General features: G+C 45.0%; 1 protein-coding gene across 3 annotated transcripts in view; it reads left to right on the forward strand.

Moving 5' to 3' along the window:
- crhr1 (corticotropin releasing hormone receptor 1) overlaps positions 1-18,975 on the forward strand; it is a 389,999-nt gene that overhangs the window by 214,305 nt on the left and 156,719 nt on the right. For all 3 annotated transcript variants that reach the window (XR_009650889.1, XM_060901899.1, XM_060901900.1), the window contains exon 5: positions 15,093-15,178. Coding sequence is in view for 2 of the 3 variants with exons in the window: in XM_060901899.1 (XP_060757882.1) it covers positions 15,093-15,178 (86 nt within the window). In the remaining variant the exon portion in view is untranslated. The remainder of the gene's footprint in view (positions 1-15,092; positions 15,179-18,975) is intronic.

Consider the following 18,975-nt stretch of genomic DNA (forward strand, 5'->3'; position numbering starts at 1 on the left):
CTCTCATTGACTTTCAGTGGCTGTCATTGGCTGTTTCCTATCACCTGCTGCCTTCTCTGTGTGTATTTAAACTGCAGTCCTCCCAAGCTTCAGTGTCAGATCGTCTTCAAGGCATTGACTCCGTCAACTCTTCAGCCCTGGTAATCTGACCCTGCATTTCTGTCCCCATTCTCGCTACCTGACCTGTGACTCTGTGTTTCAGCCTGTTCCCAAACTCCTGTCTGTCTTGCTGTCCTGTCTGCCTGCTGAGAGACTGCTCGCTGGGAGACCGCCTGAATACCAAGCGTTGTCAGCTTACAGCCAAACTACTCTGACAACGCCTGATCCTGTCTGAGCTTAGAAGCTAAGCAGGGCCAGGCCTGGTCAGTACTTGGAGAGGAGACCTCAGACGTCACCAGCCATCCCTGCCTCTCAGTCCTCTTGCCACTGAACTTCACACACACATCCTCCCAACTCCATTTCTCCTGCTATCAATAAACTCAACATTTAACCTGCGCTCTTGGGTCCTTGTCTGTTTGTCTTGACAGAACGATCTGACCATCATGGACCCAGCACCCTTCCTGACCAGCATGGGGGTTGAGCCTGAAATGACTGCTCTGCAGCGACTGGAATGCACAGAGGGAGACATAAACCGGATGTCCGGCGACGTTGCTTCTCTGCTCCAGCTTGGCCACCAACAATGACAGCAGTTCAACCAGCAGCAGCATCAGCTAACCCAAGTCCTGCAAGTATTCACTGCTCCAGCTCTGCCTGCACCACCCAGCCCCTCTGCTGTGGCTTCCCCTCGAAATCCAGTTGCTCCAGTCCTGGCGGCACAGCCTCTAGCTCCCGGTGACCCGGAACCGAAGATCGGTAATCCGGAACGTTTCAATGGTGACCCAAACCAGGTCTGGCCCTTCCTGACCAGCTGCTGTATCCAGTTTTCTCTGCAACCCAGGACCTTCTCGACGGAGGGAGCCAGGGTGGGGTATGTCATCACTCACCTGACCGGCCAGGCTCGGTTGTGGGGGACAGCAGAGTTCGAACGGCAGACCCCAGCCTGTGCCTCCTTCAGTGCCTTCGCCGAGGAGATGTTAAAGGTGTTCGACCTGGGCTCGTCAAGAACAGAGGCGTCATGAGCACTGATGAGTATTCGTCAGGGCAACCGGACAGTGGTGGACTACTCCATCGACTTTCGTACCCTGGCGAGGCGCAGTTCGTGGAACATGGTGGCACTAGTGGACGCCTTCCTCCACAGTTTGGCGGACTACGTCAAGAATGAGCTCGTTTCCCATGAGCAACCCCCGACACTCGATGAGGCCATTGCCCTTGCCATACGCATCGATCACCATATCCAGATCCGCAGACGAGAGAAGGGGCATCCGAGTCAACCTGCCACCCGCACTCAGGGTGAGTCTTCTGCTGCCCAGTTCCCGCCTGTCACGCCCCAAAGTCTAACCTCAAACCTGTGCCTCTACTGCGGAAGTGAAGGTCACCGTGTCACCACTTGCCTGGCAAAAGCCAGAGCTCACCAGGCATAGGGGAGATCCTGGTGAGCTCGGCATGTACCCAGTCTCCCTCCATTCGAAAACCCCTGCTTCAGCTCCGCCTTCAGCTTCCCGACACCACTCATGCCCTGGCCGCCCTGGTGGACTCTGGAGCCAAAGCAAACATCATGGATACAGAGTTCGCACGGCAGCTGGGTGTGGACCGTCACCATCTCACTCCACCCATTCCGGTACATGCGCTGGGTGGACGTCGTCTCGGCACAGTGACACACATCACAGCCCCCGTGACACTGCTGCTGTCAGGAAACCACCAGGAGTCCATCCAGTTCCACCTCCTACACTCACCCAGCCAACCGCTCATCCTAGGATACCCGTGGCTCTGTCAACACAACCCCCAACTTGACTGGGAGACTGGCACTATACGAGAGTGGGGAAGGGGCTGCCATCAGACCTGCTTAAAGGGAGCCGTCCTGCCAACCAACCAGGAGACCACCAGCTCCGCCCCTGACATATCCAAGGTTCCTGTTTGCTATCACAACCTGAGAGAGGTGTTCAACAAGTCCAAGGCCACGTCTCTGCCCCCACACCGACCATACGACTGCGCCATCAACCTCCTGCCAGGCACCGCACTCCCGAAGGGCCGTCTCTACTCCCTGTCAGCCCCGGAAAGAAAGGCCATGGAAGACTACATAAACAACTCTCTGGCTGCTGGCATAATCCGTCCATCATCCTCTCCTGCTGGAGCAGGATTCTTCTTTGTGGGAAAGAAGGATGGTTCTCTTCGCCCATGCATAGATTACCAGGGCTTGAACGACATTACAGTTAAGAACCGCTACCCTCTGCCACTACTCTCCTCCGTCTTTAAACTGCTGCAGGGGGCCACAGTGTTCACCAAGCTAGATCTCCGGAACACTTACCATCTGGTGCGAGTGAGAGAAGGCGACGAGTGGAAGACTGCGTTCAACACCCCGACGGGACATCATGCCATTCGGTCTCACCAATGCCCCAGCAGTGTTCCAGGCGCTGGTAAACGACATCCTCAGAGACATGCTCAATAAGTTTGTTTTCGTTTACTTGGACGATATTTTGATCTTCTCAAAAACCCTGTCAGAACACACCCATCATGTCCAGTTGGTCCTGCGCCGCCTGCTTGAAAACTCGCTGTTTGTGAAAGCAGAGAAGTGCGAGTTCCACGCTCAGTCTGTCTCGTTCCTGGGATATGTGGTGACCGAGGGCAGCATTCAAATGGACCCTGCGAAGGTATCGGCAGTGATGTCGTGGCCGGTTCCAGAGAGCCGTAAGAAACTGCAGCAGTTCCTGGGGTTTGCCAACTTTTATAGGAGATTCATCCGGGGCTACAGCACCGTGGCAGCCCCACTCACTGCACTGACCAGCATCAAACAGCCTTTTCAATGGACTGCAGCAGCTGACCAAGCCTTCGAAACCCTCAAGGCCTGTTTCACTTCAGCTCCCATCCTCCGGATACCTGACGCCGAGCGGCAGTTTGTGGTGGAGGTAGATGCTTCGGATGTGGGAGTCGGGGCTGTGCTTTCCCAGCAAGCAGCAGAGGATGGCAAAATGCACCCCTGTGCCTTCTACTCCTGAAGACTGACCCCAGCAGAAAGCAACTACGACATCGGCAACCGCGAGCTACTGGCTGTCAAGCTCGCCCTCAAGGAGTGGCGCCACTGGTTGGAGGGGTCTAAGGTTCCGTTCGTGGTCTGGACTGACCACAAAAACCTGGAATATATCCAGACAGCCAGGAGGCTAAACTCCCGCCAGCGCCGGTGGTCATTATTCTTCACCCGATTCAACTTTGTCCTTTCCTACCGTCCTGGCTCCCGCAACATCAAGCCCGATGCACTCTCCCGGATGTTTCAGAAGGATGAGGCATCCAAGGAGGAATCAACACCCATCCTCCCAAGCCCCTGTGTCGTTGCTGCCCTGACCTGGGACATCGAGGAGCAGGTTCGAGAAGCCATCAGGAACCAGCCAAGCCCCAGCGCTTGCCCCTCCAACCGTCTCTATGTCCCAGCCGGTCTGAGGTCTCAGGTGATTCAATGGGGACATGACTCCCACCTGGCCTGTCAGTCCGGGGTCACATGCACCCTCCATCTGCTGTCTCAGTGGTTCTGGTGGCCGTTGATGAGGAAAGACATCCAGGATTTTGTGAGAGCCTGCCCCACTTGCAACCAGCACAAATCCCCAGTCAGCCCCCAGCCGGGTTACTCCAGCCCCTGCCAGTACTCATGCGTCCCTGGTCCCATGTCTCCCTGGATTTTGTTACTGGTCTTCCTCCGTCGGAAGGTAATACGGTCATCCTCACCATTGTGGACCACTTCAGTAAGATGACCCACTTTGTGCCTCTCCCTAAACTGCCAACTGCGAAGGAGACTGCCCAGGTCATCTTAGAACACGTCTTTCGAGTCCACGGCCTGCCCAGGGATATCGTGTCTGACCGGGGACCACAGTTCTCCGCCAGTTTCTGGAAAGAATTCTGCCACCTCCTCGGGGCCACTGCCAGTCTGTCATCTGGGTTTCACCCACAGTCAAATGGCCAAACGGAGCGCATGAACCAGGAACTGGAGAAGGCACTTAGGTGTGTGGCTTCACGCAACCCCCACGCCTGGGCTCAACGTCTGCTCTGGGTGGAATATGCCCACAACTCCCTCACCAGTTCTGCCACCAGACTCTCCCCCTTCCAGTGTGTGTATGGATATCAACCACCTCTGTTTGCCAGCCAGGAGGGAGATGCCACCTGCCCGTCTGCTCTCACCTACGCCCGCCGCTGCTGCCGCATGTGGGCCCAGGCCCGCACCGCACTCCTGAAGTCCAGTACCAGCTATGCTATTGGGGCTAACCGGCGGAGGACCCCTGCACCCGTTTACCATGTTGGCCAGAAGGTATGGTTGTCTGCTCGAGACCTACCACTGCGGGTGGAGTCATGCAAATTGGCGCCTCGCTACATCGGACCCTTTCCCATACAGAAGGTCATCAGTCCAACGGCAGTTCGGCTGCTGCTGCTGCCCAAGACCATGAAAATACATCCCACCTTCCACGTCTCCAAACTCAAACTGGTGCACGAGAGCCCCCTGGTCCCGGTAACACCGCCGCCTCCTCCTCCATGCTTCATTGATGGTGGACCAGTCTACATGGTCCGGAGACTGCTCCACTCTCGACGAAGGGGTAGGGGCATCCAATACTTGGTAGACTGGGAGGGTTATGGTCCTGAGGAGAGGGCATGGGTCCCCGCTGGAAGGATTTTGGATCCGGCCCTCATCGCCGACTTCCATCGCCTACACCCTGACCAGCCCTCCATCCGACGGGGTTGACGTAGGGGTTCTCACCGGGCGGATCCACTTCCGGACCCTGCCGCCACCCCTGCTCCAGTGTCCGAGTCTGACTCTGAACCAAATCCTGGGCGGGGGCCTTTGGATGACGAGTCTTCCGACAGTGAAGATGGTGTGGAGGCTATGGACACTGACCAGTCAGAGGAATTCTGACCCTCCACCAGTATTCCCCCTCCTCCCACCCGTCTTGGTGGGTCTGTGTCTAGGGACTTCTGGAGCCATCCCTTGAGGGGGGGGGTTCTGTCATGGTCCTACCTGTGGCTTTCCTCTCATCAGGTAACATTCCACTCCTCTCCACTCAGTATTACCTGCCACGCCCGCATGCTCCTTCTCCATCAGGCTCACCTGCTGTCAATTTACCATCATTGACTCTCATTGACTTTCAGTGGCTGTCATTGGCTGTTTCCTATCACCTGCTGCCTTCTCTGTGTGTATTTAAACTGCAGTCCTCCCAAGCTTCAGTGTCAGATCGTCTTCAAGGCATCGACTCCGTCAACTCTTCAGCCCTGGTAATCTGACCCTGCATTTCTGTCCCCATTCTCGCTACCTGACCTGTGACTCTGTGTTTCAGCCTGTTCCCAAACTCCTGTCTGTCTGCTGAGAGACTGCTCGCTGGGAGACCGCCTGAATACCAAGTGCTGTCAGCTTACAACCAGACTACTCTGACAACGCCTGATCCCGTCTGATCTCAGAAGCTAAGCAGGGTCAGGCCTGTTTAGTACTTGGAGGGGAGACCTCAGCCATCCCTGCCTCTCAGTCCTCCTGCCACTGAACTTCACACACACATCCTCCCAACTCCCTTTCCCCTACTATCAATAAACTCAACATTTAACCTGCGCTCTTGGGTCCTTGTCTGTTTGTCCTGACAGTTTCCCCCTGATGATGAATTACTTTTGGTAAATGAAAAAATCTGATAGCTTTGTTTCGTTCAAAACGATTTGCACATTCTTATCAATAACAACTAACTCGGCTGAATGAAGCACTACAAGCGTGCCCCGTCATGGTGGCGTAGTTATCATTGCTATGGGGTCATGTGATGGTGCAAAGCCTCTATAGCAATGTCCACAGTATCCATGTGATCACACAGAAGGTTTACAAACTGGACTGAGATTGCTAACGCCTTGAAACAACTGACTGAGTAAAGACTGCTAGCCCACTAGCTGCATTCATAATACACTAGCTGATTATTACTTGGTAGTCAGCATTGCTAGCTGCATATTTAACAGTTATTCCACTCAATCTCGTTGTACATGAGCTGATAGCTGACAAGCCATGTACGACGAGATTGAGTGGAATAACTGTTTTATTCTATCCACATTCACTGGATTTTGAGAAACAGAGCATTTTTATTTAAATTTTTTGCAAATTCGATCAATAAAAACTTTATACGAAATGTCCAACAAAATAATTTCCGCTTAGAATGTAAACAAACCGGTGAAATGACAGTAGCAATTTGTGGAAAATGCTATAATAATAATGCTTAAAAAATATACAAGATATGTTCTTAACCTCAATATTTTTATTCCATATTTTGTTGCCTTTTTTTGGTATTTTTGGGGGGTTTATTTTCGAGAAGAGTTTTTATTTCGTCTTCGGTTGGCTCAGCAAAACGCTCCGCCATTTTGTTTTTCTCTACTCACAGTATAGGAGCTGATATCCTAGTAGTAGAGTAGCCAATCAGAGCACGCGATTGCTCATATCCTGTGAATGTGGATAGAATAATACTGGGTATTTAGCAGTACTAGTGAACTAGCTGTGTAATACTAGGTACTCACCAGTGCTAACTATTTAGGACTCTGTGTGTGTGTGTGTGTGTGTGTGTGTGTGTGTGTGTGTAATGTTTCCATTTTAAAAATTATATAGTGTAAATCTGGCATGCCACCTTATAGGGATCTTTGATGGGGGTGGGGGCAGCGGTGGCGGGGGCGTCTGTCTATGGATCCTTACAACAGTGGAGTTCCCTCTTTGGAAAAGTTCCAAGTAGAACCTTTTAATAAAACTAGAACTGGTATTCGTCCAAAGAACCCTTCAGGGAACATTTTTTGAAAGAGTTCATTTCCTGTTTACTGCTGCTGCTGCTTTTTTTTGAAGGACAGCTGTTCGAAAAACCATGAATGTTCAAGGCTGAAGTTTGTTTCCAGTGATGTGTGTGAGAGAGAGAGAGAGAGAGAGAGAGAGATCCTTATTCCCAGTGCACTGCTGTTCTGACAAAATGGCTGTGTATCTTTAGATAACAGTTCCTCAGTATCATAAGCTCAAAGTGACACCAAGGCTCCATCGATCACTCCATTAACTGGTTCTTTTTAAGACGTTCGAACACGCAATGCTTTTCTGCAAGGTGTCACGGCCACACATTGCTTTCTCGCCCACACTTGCTATGTTAAAAGTCTCCATGGAAACCCACGTGTATGCACAGAAACAGAAGACAGTACAGGCGGTGTCTTGGAGGTGTGGGCTAATGAGGAGTGGTTTCAGTATCAGCCTACCTGCGTGGGAATAGAACACGTTAGCTGTTCAGGGCTATTTTTAACGTCAGATCTAATATCGATGCATTGTCTGAGAAGTGCACGGAATATCATGAGGTCACATATTGATTGTGACCCGCCTGGAATGTTGGCTGGAGCGATGCATAAACATAAATCTTCTTTAGTGACAGGATGCCGGCTTAGCCTGGTGCTGCTGATGGGCTTGAAGTGGGCATTACCTCAGAAACAGACCCTGTACTCCAGCAGGAATAAAAGAACTAAGAACCGGAGGACATTTTCAGCTAATATGTTTTTGGAGGAAAAAATTGTAAATGTGACGTCAAAGCAAGATATGGAATACACAAACTAAATCTTTTTTTTTTATATAAATGAAATGAAGAGAATGAATTTATTTCCCTCGTATCAGTTGTCGTGTTACTGTAAAAACACTCTCTGTTGCTTGAATTGTCCAGCTATTAGTTATAATTCCAGTACTCATCTCTTCACAGTTTTGCTTTTGTTTCTTTATACATCTCTCGCACCACATGCATACTGAAAGGCAGTCTGACGTCCTTCCTAATTTGAAATGACTGCATATCCAATTCCATGAATCAACTTATTGTCTTTGTTATATCCTAAATATGGTCAGAGATGTGAGTTTGACGCCGAACTTTGCAGGTATCATTGGCTGGACAGTTGCCAGGGGTTGTTTTGGCTCCCAGTGTTCAATGTATCAAATGTTCACTGTGGTGCCTTCAGACATGGCTGCTATTTTCAATGTATTTTCAGATGCATCAGCAACGTTTGTATGACACTTTCGACAAACAGTACGTTTTAAAATAATAACAGTTTCCTTCCTCATTTATCGAATGGCAAAGTCCAAAATACACCAGTGCCACACCAGTGATTTAAAAAAATTAAAAAATGCTGTGTGCTTTAACATGGAGCAGAACACACTCTGAGACTAGATAGATAGATAGATAGATAGATAGATAGATAGATAGATAGATAGATAGATAGATAGATAGATAGATAGATAGATAGATAGATAGATAGATAGATAGACATTAAATAGTCAGAAAGTCATAGATAGATAGATAGATAGATAGATAGATAGATAGATAGATAGATAGATCAGATAGATCAGATAGATCAGTGGTTCTCAACCGGGGGGGCGCGCCCCCCTGGTGGGGCGCGGAGGTACTCCAGGGGGGTCGCGAGTAGGCTTCATGTACGGAGGGAAAAAAAAAATCTGGGGCTAACAGGCTATAGTAGCTAAGCAGATACAACACATTTACCCATGTCAAAATGCAGGACATTGGACTATTACATACAAATCAATACTATTATAAAATCTATCATAAAATCTTGTGTGTGTGGCCGCATCAGTCGGGGGAACTGTGATATGTTCCCAAGCCTTGCAGACTTTATCAGTAATGCAGGCACTTCCCACGATTTCTCATCTGTCTTTCAAGCAGCGTCAGAGCACCTGTCGGTAATGAGAAAACAGTTTGCGGCATACTTCACAGAGGATTATCGCTCTTTTGCGTGGGTTCGAGATCCATTTGTGTGTACTGCTGACGAACTTCCAGTTGACATGCAGGAACAGCTTATTGAGCTGAAGAGTGACAGTAGACTTAAGGCAGTCTTCACCTCATGCCCTCTTTCGACATTCTGGGCAGCATTGATGCAGGAGTACCCGCAACTGTGTGACGTAGCCTTGAAACTGCTCATCCCATTCGCATCGACCTACTTGTGTGAGGCAGGATTTTCAAAAATGACTGCGCTCAAAACGAAATATCGCAATCGTGCGCAAATTGAGGATGACTTGAGACTGTGCTTGTCAAACATTTCGCCAAGAATCGAGGATCTTTGTAAGGCAAAGCAGGCTCAGGTCTCGCATTAACGCAAATGCAGATCACAAAGGCACAGTAAAAAGTAAAACCTAAATTCACGCCTGGTCCCAATTCCCAATGATATCAATAGCCAGCTAATGATAAGCCTAATAAAATACCTAATAAAAACACTAATAATAATAATAATAATAATAATAATGCCTATTATTAATAATAGCATAATAATAATAATAATAATAATAATAATAATATCAACAACCAACAACAGCAATAATAATAATAATAATAGGCCTAATAATAATAATAATGCCTGAAAGAACATAAGTCTTGTACTACTGCCAACAGCTTAGTAATGATAATAGGCCATAATAATAATAATAATTATAATAATGCCCGAAAGCAGATTAGAAATGTGGTGCTACTGCCAATTATAACAATAGCCTAATAATGATAATAGGCCTATGTATTTCTATGGAATGGATAATGCTACTACTGCTGCTACTACTACTACTACTAATAATAATAATAATAATAATAATAATCTAGCCCAGGGCTATCTATCTATCTATCTATCTATCTATCTATCTATCTATCTATCTATCTATCTATCTATCTATCTATCGGTCGATGTAAGGTGCTGTAGGTCGGGTGGCGTCACTGCGGGTGAGTGTGTTTGGGGGGGGGATGGGGGCGGGGCGAGAAGAGGGGCCCCCAACTGCAATGAACCAGCTTTGGTGGGGCCCAGGTTGCAAAAGGTTGAGAACCCCTGAGATAGATAATAGATAGACTATCACATTTCAGTTTTGGTTCATTCCAATTATTTTGAGAGATCTTTCAAATATTCCAACTGATTTAATTTACCAGCTGGGAGGTCCGTATCATGAAATACCATGACCGAGGTCGTGAAAGTACTTTTCAAGACCTCGGTCAGTATTTAAGGCCATACATTTCACCATATGGACCGACCTTAAGCTGGTAAATAGTATATTAAATTTTTTCTTTACCAAATTCTAACAGAAAACGAGAGCGCCCGAAAGGGAAAACCGAGCCGAGCCGCCATTTTGAATCCTCATTCACGGCTGTAATGCAAATGGCTTCCTCCTCGGTATACAAGTGCACTTCCATGGCAGGAAAAAAACTACATTTTGCCGCCTATGTAGTCCCCTATTTATACAAATAGGAGTCATTCAGGATTCAGCCATGTTTTTGCTCGGCGTTAGCAAATTACAGGTTTGTAGCTTTCTCCTGAAATATTGTCTTTTATTTTGTCTTCCTCAGGGTAGTAAAACTCGCTTTCACTGTGAACACTGTCGTTATCACTATCCATGATATAAAATTAATGCTATTTTGAATCCTCATTCACGGCTGTAATGCAAATGGCTTCCTCCTCTGTATACAAGTACACTTCCATGGCAGGAAAAAAACTACATTTTGCCGCCTATGTAGTCCCCTATTTATACAAATAGGAGTCATTCAGGATTCAGCCATGTTTTTGCTCGGCGTTAGCAACAGTTAGAGGTTTTTAGCTTTCTCCTGAAATGTTTTCTTTTATTTCTTCTTCCTCAGGGCAGTAAAACTCGCTTTCGCTGTGAACACTGTCGTTATCACTATCCATGATGTAAAATTAATGTCGTTGTGAACGAGCGAGTCGCCAGAGGTCCGTAACTGGGGTCCGTACCGTAGGATACGGGCCCGCTCGCCAGCCAATCAGAGTGCAGGATTTGATGGAAACCGGACTGCAAAAAAAATAAACAGTTATTCCACAAAATCAAATCGTACATGAGCTGATAGCCAACGAGGCACGTAGTACCAAGGTGGGTATAAGCCATGTAAAGAAAGAAGAAAAAGAAAGAAAGCACAACTTTATTCATCACACACTTGTGAAATTACTCTCTGCATTTAACCCATTTGAAGCAGTGAACACACACATGCACACACACCTGAGCAATGAGCACACACACATACCCAGAGCAGTGGGCAGCCATGCTAACAGCTCCCGGGGAGCAGTTGGGAGTTAGGTGCCTCGCTCAAGGGCACCTCAGCCCAAGGCCACCTCAGCCCAAGGCCGTCCCATATTAGCCTAACCTGCATGTCTTTGGACTGTGGGGGAAACCGGAGCACCCGGAGGAAACCCATGCAGACATGGGGAGAACATGCAAACTCCACACAGAAAGGCCCTCGCCGGCCACAAACCCAGAACCTTCTTGCTGTGAGGCGACCATGCTAACCGCTTACACCACCGTGCCGCCCAATATGTACAACAAGATTGAGTGGAATAACTGTTTTATTCTATCCACATTTACTGGATTTTGAGAAACAGAGCATTTTTATTTTTTTGCAAATTCAGTAAATAAAAGATCTATACAAAACTTCCGACAAAATCATTTCCGCTTAGAATGTAAACAAACTGCCAAAATGACAGTAGCAATTTGTGGAAAGTGCAATAGTAATAATTCTTGAAAATAAAAAAGATACATTCTTACCATCAAATTCTTTCATTCCATATTTTGTTCCTTTTTTTTGTATTTTTTTGGATTTTGTTTTCGAGTAGAGTTTTTATTTCGTCCTCGGTTGGTTCAGCAACACGCTCCGCCATTTTGTTTTTCTCTACTCACAGTATCAGTCATTAAAAGCGGCACGGTGGTGTAGTGGTTAGCACGGTCGCCTCACAGCAAGAAGGTTCCGGGTTCGAACCCAGCGGCTGGTGAGGACCTTTCTGTGTGGAGTTTGCATGTTCTCCCCGTGTCTGCGTGGGTTTCCCCCACAATCCAAAGACATGCAGTTAGGTTGATGTGGGGTGGCCTTGGGCTGAGGTGCCCTTGAGCAAGGTACCTGACCCCTGACTGCCCCGGGCGCTCTGGTGTGGCTGCCCACTGCTCTGAGTGTGTGCGTGTGTTCACTGCTTCAGATGGGTTAAATGCAGAGGATGAATTTCACTGTGCTTGAAGTGTGCATGTGACGAATAATAAAGGTTTCTTTTACTGATACCCAGCCAAAAGGGTTTTATTTTTTAACTTAATAAAATACACAGCCAAAAGCACTACTTACACAAAACCACAGCTTTTTTTAATCAGTTGAACTCAATAACAGAAAAATCACTGACTTTGAAAATATAATAAAGAAAAAGTATGAGTATAAATGTAATAAAAATAAATCCTAACAAATAAAATAGACTCCAGTCCCTTTATATGTAAACATTTCTGAATCCAACTCCTATCCAATCTTTAACATTTCTTACACCACAATGAACATGTTGATTCGATCAAATTCATTCTTTCTTTTTTTTGGGGGGGGGGTCAATTTTTACTTGTATTGTCCTGATACCAGTGCTAAATTTAATATTTAAACACATAATATTCTGATCTTCATAACCACATGACTAAATGTGCAAAAAAGTGGTGCTTTTTTTGAAAAGCGACATAAAAAGTTCAGTTTCTATGCTCGTGACTCACCTTGTGCTGCTTTGGATAGTCCCATATGAAGACACTAAATACTTTACAAAAAAGGTTTCATTGCGAGTCTCACTCTTGCTTCAGTGGATAATCTCATTTCATCTCATTATCTGTAGCCGCTTTATCCTGTTCTACAGGGTCGCAGGCAAGCTGGAGCCTATCCCAGCTGACTACGGGCGAAAGGCAGGGTACACCCTGGACAAGTCGCCAGGTCATCACAGGGCTGACACATAGACACAGACAACCATTCACACTCACATTCACACCTACAGTCAATTTTGAGTCACCAGTTAGCCTAACCTGCATGTCTTTGGACTGTGGGGGAAACCGGAGCACCCGGAGGAAACCCACGCGGACACGGGGAGAACATGTAAACTCCGCACAGAAAGGCCCTCGCCGGCCACGGGGCTCGAACCCGGACCTTCTTGCTGTGAGGTGACAGCACTAACCACTACACCACCATGCCGCCCGCTTCAGTGGATAATCTCATCTGTATATTGTAGAGTTGTCCCTAAGAACTGCTGCTGTAATCATAAACTGTCTTGTGCTCATCCCAGGACTTTTATTCACAATATACTTGTACAGAACATCCTCAACACACAATACTGCTTGTCTTTACTCTTCTCCACATGTATACTGTGCTGATTTATAATCTGGGTGTCATTTAGAAGAGCATGGCTTCCCTTTGGAGTCTGGTTTCTTTCAAAGTGTCTTCCTCACATCGTCTCAGGAAGTTTTTCCAGATCACTCTTGCCTTATGGCTTGCTCATCATGCCTCTAACTGTAAATCTTTCTGTCAGGCAGTAATGCTATGCAAATAAGAGTGCTCTGAGAGCGCAATATCCCCCGCTGGCAACTATGCCATAACTCTGGTAAAATGCAACTGAATTGAACGAAATTACAATACGCATATTACTGACATATAACAAAGAATCCTGTCAAGTTTTGTGAAATTCCTCCAAAAATTGTGAGAGGAGTTGATTGCAGAACCCTTCCCAGGATGGACAGACGGACGGATGGACATCGCCACAACATAACTCCCCAATGGGCCTTTTGGCCGGCGGGGGATAAAAATTGTGAGGGAAGTTGATTTCAGAACGCAAGCACATCTTGATGAAATTGCCCAAGTACAAGTTTGTTAATAATCAAGGGCATACTGTAACTCTGGTAAAAATTTGCCCAAATTAAACGAAATTTCAATCTGCGTATAACTGTCATATAACAAGGGCTTTTGCCAAGTTTGGTGAAATTCGTCCACAAATTGTAAGAGGAGTTGATTTCAGAAGAATGTACACCCTCATGAAATTGTCAGAAGTACAAGTTATTTAATCAAGGGTCAAAACTCTGGGAAAATTTTCACAAACGAACTTAAATCACAGTATGCGTGTTGCCGTCATATAGCAAGGCCTTTTGCCAAGCTTCGAGAAATTCGTCCAAAAATTGTGAGAGGAGTTGACGTCAGAAGGCAAGCACACCTTCATGAAATTGTGAAAGTACAAGGTTGTTAATCAAGGGCCACAACTCTGGTAAAATGCGATTGAATTGAACAAAATAACAATATGCGTACTACCGACGTATAACAAAGCCTTTTGCCAAGTTTCATGAAATTCCTCCACAAATTGTAAGGAGTTGATTTCAGAAGGAAACACACTCTCATGAAATTGTCAAATCATAATTTTGTTAATCAAGGGCTGTAACTCTGGTAAAATGTGACCAAATTGAACAAAATAACAATATTCTGACATATAACAAAGCCTTTTGCCAAGTTTCGTGAAATTCCTTCAAAAATTGTGAGAGGAGTTGATATCAGAAGCTGAGTACACTCTTCCCCGGATGGATGGACATCGCCACAACATAATTCCCCTTCGGGCCTTTCGGCCAGCGGAGGATAAAAATTGTGAGGGAAGTTGATTTCAGAAAGCAAGCACACCTTGATGAAATTGCGAAAGTACAAGTTTGTTAATAATCAAGGGCATAACTCTGGTAAAATTTGCCCAAATTAGATAAAATTTAAGTATGCGTGTAAGCATCATATAACAAAGACTTTTGCCAAGTTTGGCGAAATTCCTCCGCAAATTGTGAGACGAGTTGATTTCAGAAGGAAAACACACTCATGAAATCGTCAAAGTATAATTTTGTTAATCAAAGGCTGTAACTCTGGTAAAATGCGACCGAATTGAACAAAATTACAATATGCGTATTACCGACATTGCACAAAGAATCCTGCCAAGTTTTGTGAAATTCCTCCAAAAATTGTGAGAGGAGTTGATTTCAGAAGGTGAGTACTGATGGACAGACATTGCCATGGCATAATCCCCCTTCGGGCCTTTCGGCCAGCAGGGGATAATAAAACTGAAGAGAATGAATTTGGATATGCTGTCAATATATATATATATATTTTTTTTTTAAGCTGGATTTGTTGTACTTGTAGTTTTCAGCAGTATTTCCTCCCTGATATGCTTCTTCCTTTTTGATTTTTCAGATAACGTCTACAGAGAATGTCTTGCCAATGGAACTTGGGCGAAGAAGGGGAATTATTCTCAGTGTCAGGAAATTCTCAATGAAGAGGTACGGGCATGCAAACTATGGGTTCCACTAATCCTCATATTTAAAATGTTAATATATAGTGCTTTGTTAAATGGGAGGAAAAAGTACAGACAGATTACTCTTCAGTATTAGGGGTTCAGTGATGCAATAATGCAGGATATTAATTTATTTCAAGGACAAAGTCAGAAGGTTATCTTGTAATAAACACTGACAGACTTGAAGGTGACCACTGCCTTTGATTTCTCCTTCAACAAAAGAGAAAATAACTTCAACAAACCTTATTTGAACACACAAACATTGCTCTGATATGTAACATTTTGTCCTTTATTATGACTTAAAAATTCTGCAACATTTTCTCATAATATCACAACTTTATTCTTGAAATTTTCCGAATTTATTGTCTCCATATTCTGACTTTCCCCCCGATATTAGATATCACACTTTTCTCTGTACATTACAACTTTAATCTGAGAATGTTGTAACTTATTTCTCATAATATCAGATATGACAACTTTTGTTTCTCAAATTAATTATGGCTTTATTCTCGAAATCTTGTATTTTTATTTTTTAAACAGTGGACGTAAAATTCCATCGTGTATAGTGGAGAATGCAGGATTCAGCTAGAAGGGCACTCAGTAGAGTGTATACCTCCGCCAAGCCACATATTTACCGTAGCTCATCTGGCCTTAAGGCTGATGAGCTGTTGCCATGGTGTGGCGTCCGTCATCTGTTCATCATCCACAGTTCAGTTAAATCGTATCCCCTCCATCAGTTCTCCACAGATTTCCATTCCAATTGTTTCGTTTGAAAGAACTCATCACGCTGCACAAAACTTGGTCGTTGTTTTGTCAAATTTTTTGCTGACGAGTTCAAAATTAGGCCAAATGAATGAACCTTCCAGGCCTCTCACTAGAATTGTATCTCCTCTCTCATCCGATTTCAGTTCTGATTGATGTTTTGGGTAGATCTTCCCACGAGGAACAAAACTTGGTCATTTGTTTGTTGGTTTTCCTGTTGTAAACAATTTGTTTATTTCCAGTTAAATCATATCTCCTCCCTCAATTCTCAAAGGATTTCAGTTCTGATTCTTTCATTTGAAAGAAACAGACCTTCTGCACAACACTTGGTCATTGTATTGTCAATTTTTTGCTAACAAACTGCTAATTAGGTCACCTTAACGAATTTTGGGACTTCTCATTAGAATTGTATCTCCTCTCGCAGTTCTCACCTGGCTTCAGTTCTGATCGATGTTCTGGGTCGAGTTTCCCTCGAAGAACAAAACTTGGTCATTTGTTTGTCGATTTTCTTGGTGTAAATAATTTGTTTACAACTTTGTTTATTTTCAGTTAAATCATGTCTCCTCCCTCCCTCTCTCAATGGATTTCAGTTCTGATTGTTTTATTTGAAAGAACTAGACCTTTTGTACAACATTTGGTCATCGTGTTGTCAATTTTTTGCTAATAAATTAGTAATTAGGTCAACTTAACACATTTTCTTCTGACTAGAATTGTATCTCCTCTCTCATTTATTATGTGAATTCAGTTCTGATTGATTTTTTGGGTCGATCTTCCATCAGGGAACAAAATTTAGTCCTGTGTTGATTTTCCTGTTGTAAACAATTTGTCATGGAGGTTGGTCCTCTCTCACAGTGTCACATTTCAGTTCTGTTTGATGTTTTGGTAGTCATGGTTGTTTTGATAACAGGTCGGATGAGCTACTATGTCCTTGACGTTCTGGTATCAACATCAAAATCAAATCACTTGAACCCAGGATAATACTAAAGCTGTACACCAAACTTCTTCAAAATTCATTCAGTACTTTTTGAGTTACGTTGGGAACAGACAAACAAAATCCTGGATCCACATACATATCCGGATTTGCATCAAAGCCTAATCAATTGTTCCTTGGCCTATGGCCCACCTTTTCTTGAAATTTCATCAACGTCTGTTCAGTACTTTTTGAGTTACACTGGGAACAAACAAACAAACAGAGGCGAAAATATAACCTCCTCTAACAAAGAAAGTTAGCGATGGTAAAAAACATGTTTGAGCTTCAGAGAGCTACGTGAATTCAGACACACCTCTCTGAGAGTCACACCACCAGGGTTGCCAGGTTGACTGCTTTTGAGATAGTTTTGAAGAAACAAGACTACGGTTGAAAAAATTACATCGTTGAAAGCAAAACCTCGTAACCATGGACACCAACAAAAGCTTGGCCAGAAGCCTTAATATTTAATTAGTGCTACGTGCTAAGAGTAAAAATAGAAACATAAGACACATATTTAGACAATGCTTATTTTTCCTGTATGGAAAAAGTATCATACTGAGCCATTGTATCCTATGTGATCATATTAACTCAGGTCAAATTTTGAGTAGCTATTTTCTCATCTCATCTCATTATCTCTAGCCGCTTTTATCCTTCTACAGGGTCGCAGGCAAGCTGGAGCCTATCCCAGCTGACTACGGGCGAAAGGCGGGGTACACCCTGGACAAGTCGCCAGGTCATCACAGGGCTGACACATAGACACAGACAACCATTCACACTCACATTCACACCTACGGTCAATTTAGAGTCACCAGTTAACCTAACCTGCATGTCTTTGGACTGTGGGGGAAACCGGAGCACCCGGAGGAAACCCACGCGGACAACATGCAAACTCCGCACAGAAAGGCCCTCGCCGGCCCCGGGGCTCGAACCCAGGACCTTCTTGCTGTGAGGCGACAGCGCTAACCACTACACCACCGTGCCGCCAGTAGCTATTTTGTTAACCAAAAAAAAAATACTCATTTACAAGTGGAGCTACTCAAAATTTGACCTGAGTAAAAAGTTATAAAAGTGGCGCAGTATATCACAGCACAGTTATTGATGAATATGGGCTTCATCGAAAGTATTGCAAATATATTGATACATCTGTCTTTAAGCAAAGATGCAGCACAGCTACTTTTTGGTTATACGATTTATCAGCTGCCGTCTATTGTAACCCAAGTGGTAAAAAGAGCATATAAATAATGTACAAGTCCTTTCCTTTCTGCTGTCTGCTCTTTGGTTATCTGCTTTCAAAGTGAGCATTTAAGCAGGCACAGCAGGTGGCTGTCTGTAGGGAGGCTCTTAAAATGAGAAGCCATTCTGTGTCCGCAGTATTAGATTGGGCAGCGTTCAATAATGCATTCGCTGACAGTTATATAGCAGGAGAGTGCGCTTCAACTGCCATTAACTCCATGTAGTAGGTCATTACACCCAGTTATTGCATTCTCCTCATCTCATTTCTGGGATAGTTGGGGGTTGTTTGCGGCTCGTGCCGTCTTTCCTTCCTATACAATGAATGATGAGAAAATCATCGCTCACTCCAAACAAGGGCAAGAGTTCTTTATGAACATTAAATTTCAACCAGTCTCTCTAGATATCCTATATAAGAAAGTTTAAGAGGAATATTACAGTACAAAAGGAATATTGCTGAAGAGCTGGGCCTCACATTTGATCATAAACAGTCATAACATCTTGCAGTGTATCAAAGATAAACATCTACAGAGCTTTTCTTTCCATCTTCATCTATTTTAGACTACAGAACACTCCATTCCGTGACTAAATAGCAGGGATGCACTGTCAGGACAGGCAAACCAGGCAAACTCTTTGGGCCACCCAATAAAATTTGAGAAAAGGGGCCCTGATGGCATGTTTTGCAATGACAACTATAAACCCCCTTTACTCACTCACGGCGGTCTCAGCCAAGTTGCACATCTGGAGCCCCAATCCTGTCGATTAGCCATGCATAGCGTGTAACTTTACAATGTGAAAAAAGCATAAGGTGATGGGATCAG

The sequence above is a fragment of the Neoarius graeffei genome, chromosome 20 (assembly GCF_027579695.1).
Source record: "Neoarius graeffei isolate fNeoGra1 chromosome 20, fNeoGra1.pri, whole genome shotgun sequence".
Classification (NCBI taxonomy): domain Eukaryota; kingdom Metazoa; phylum Chordata; class Actinopteri; order Siluriformes; family Ariidae; genus Neoarius; species Neoarius graeffei.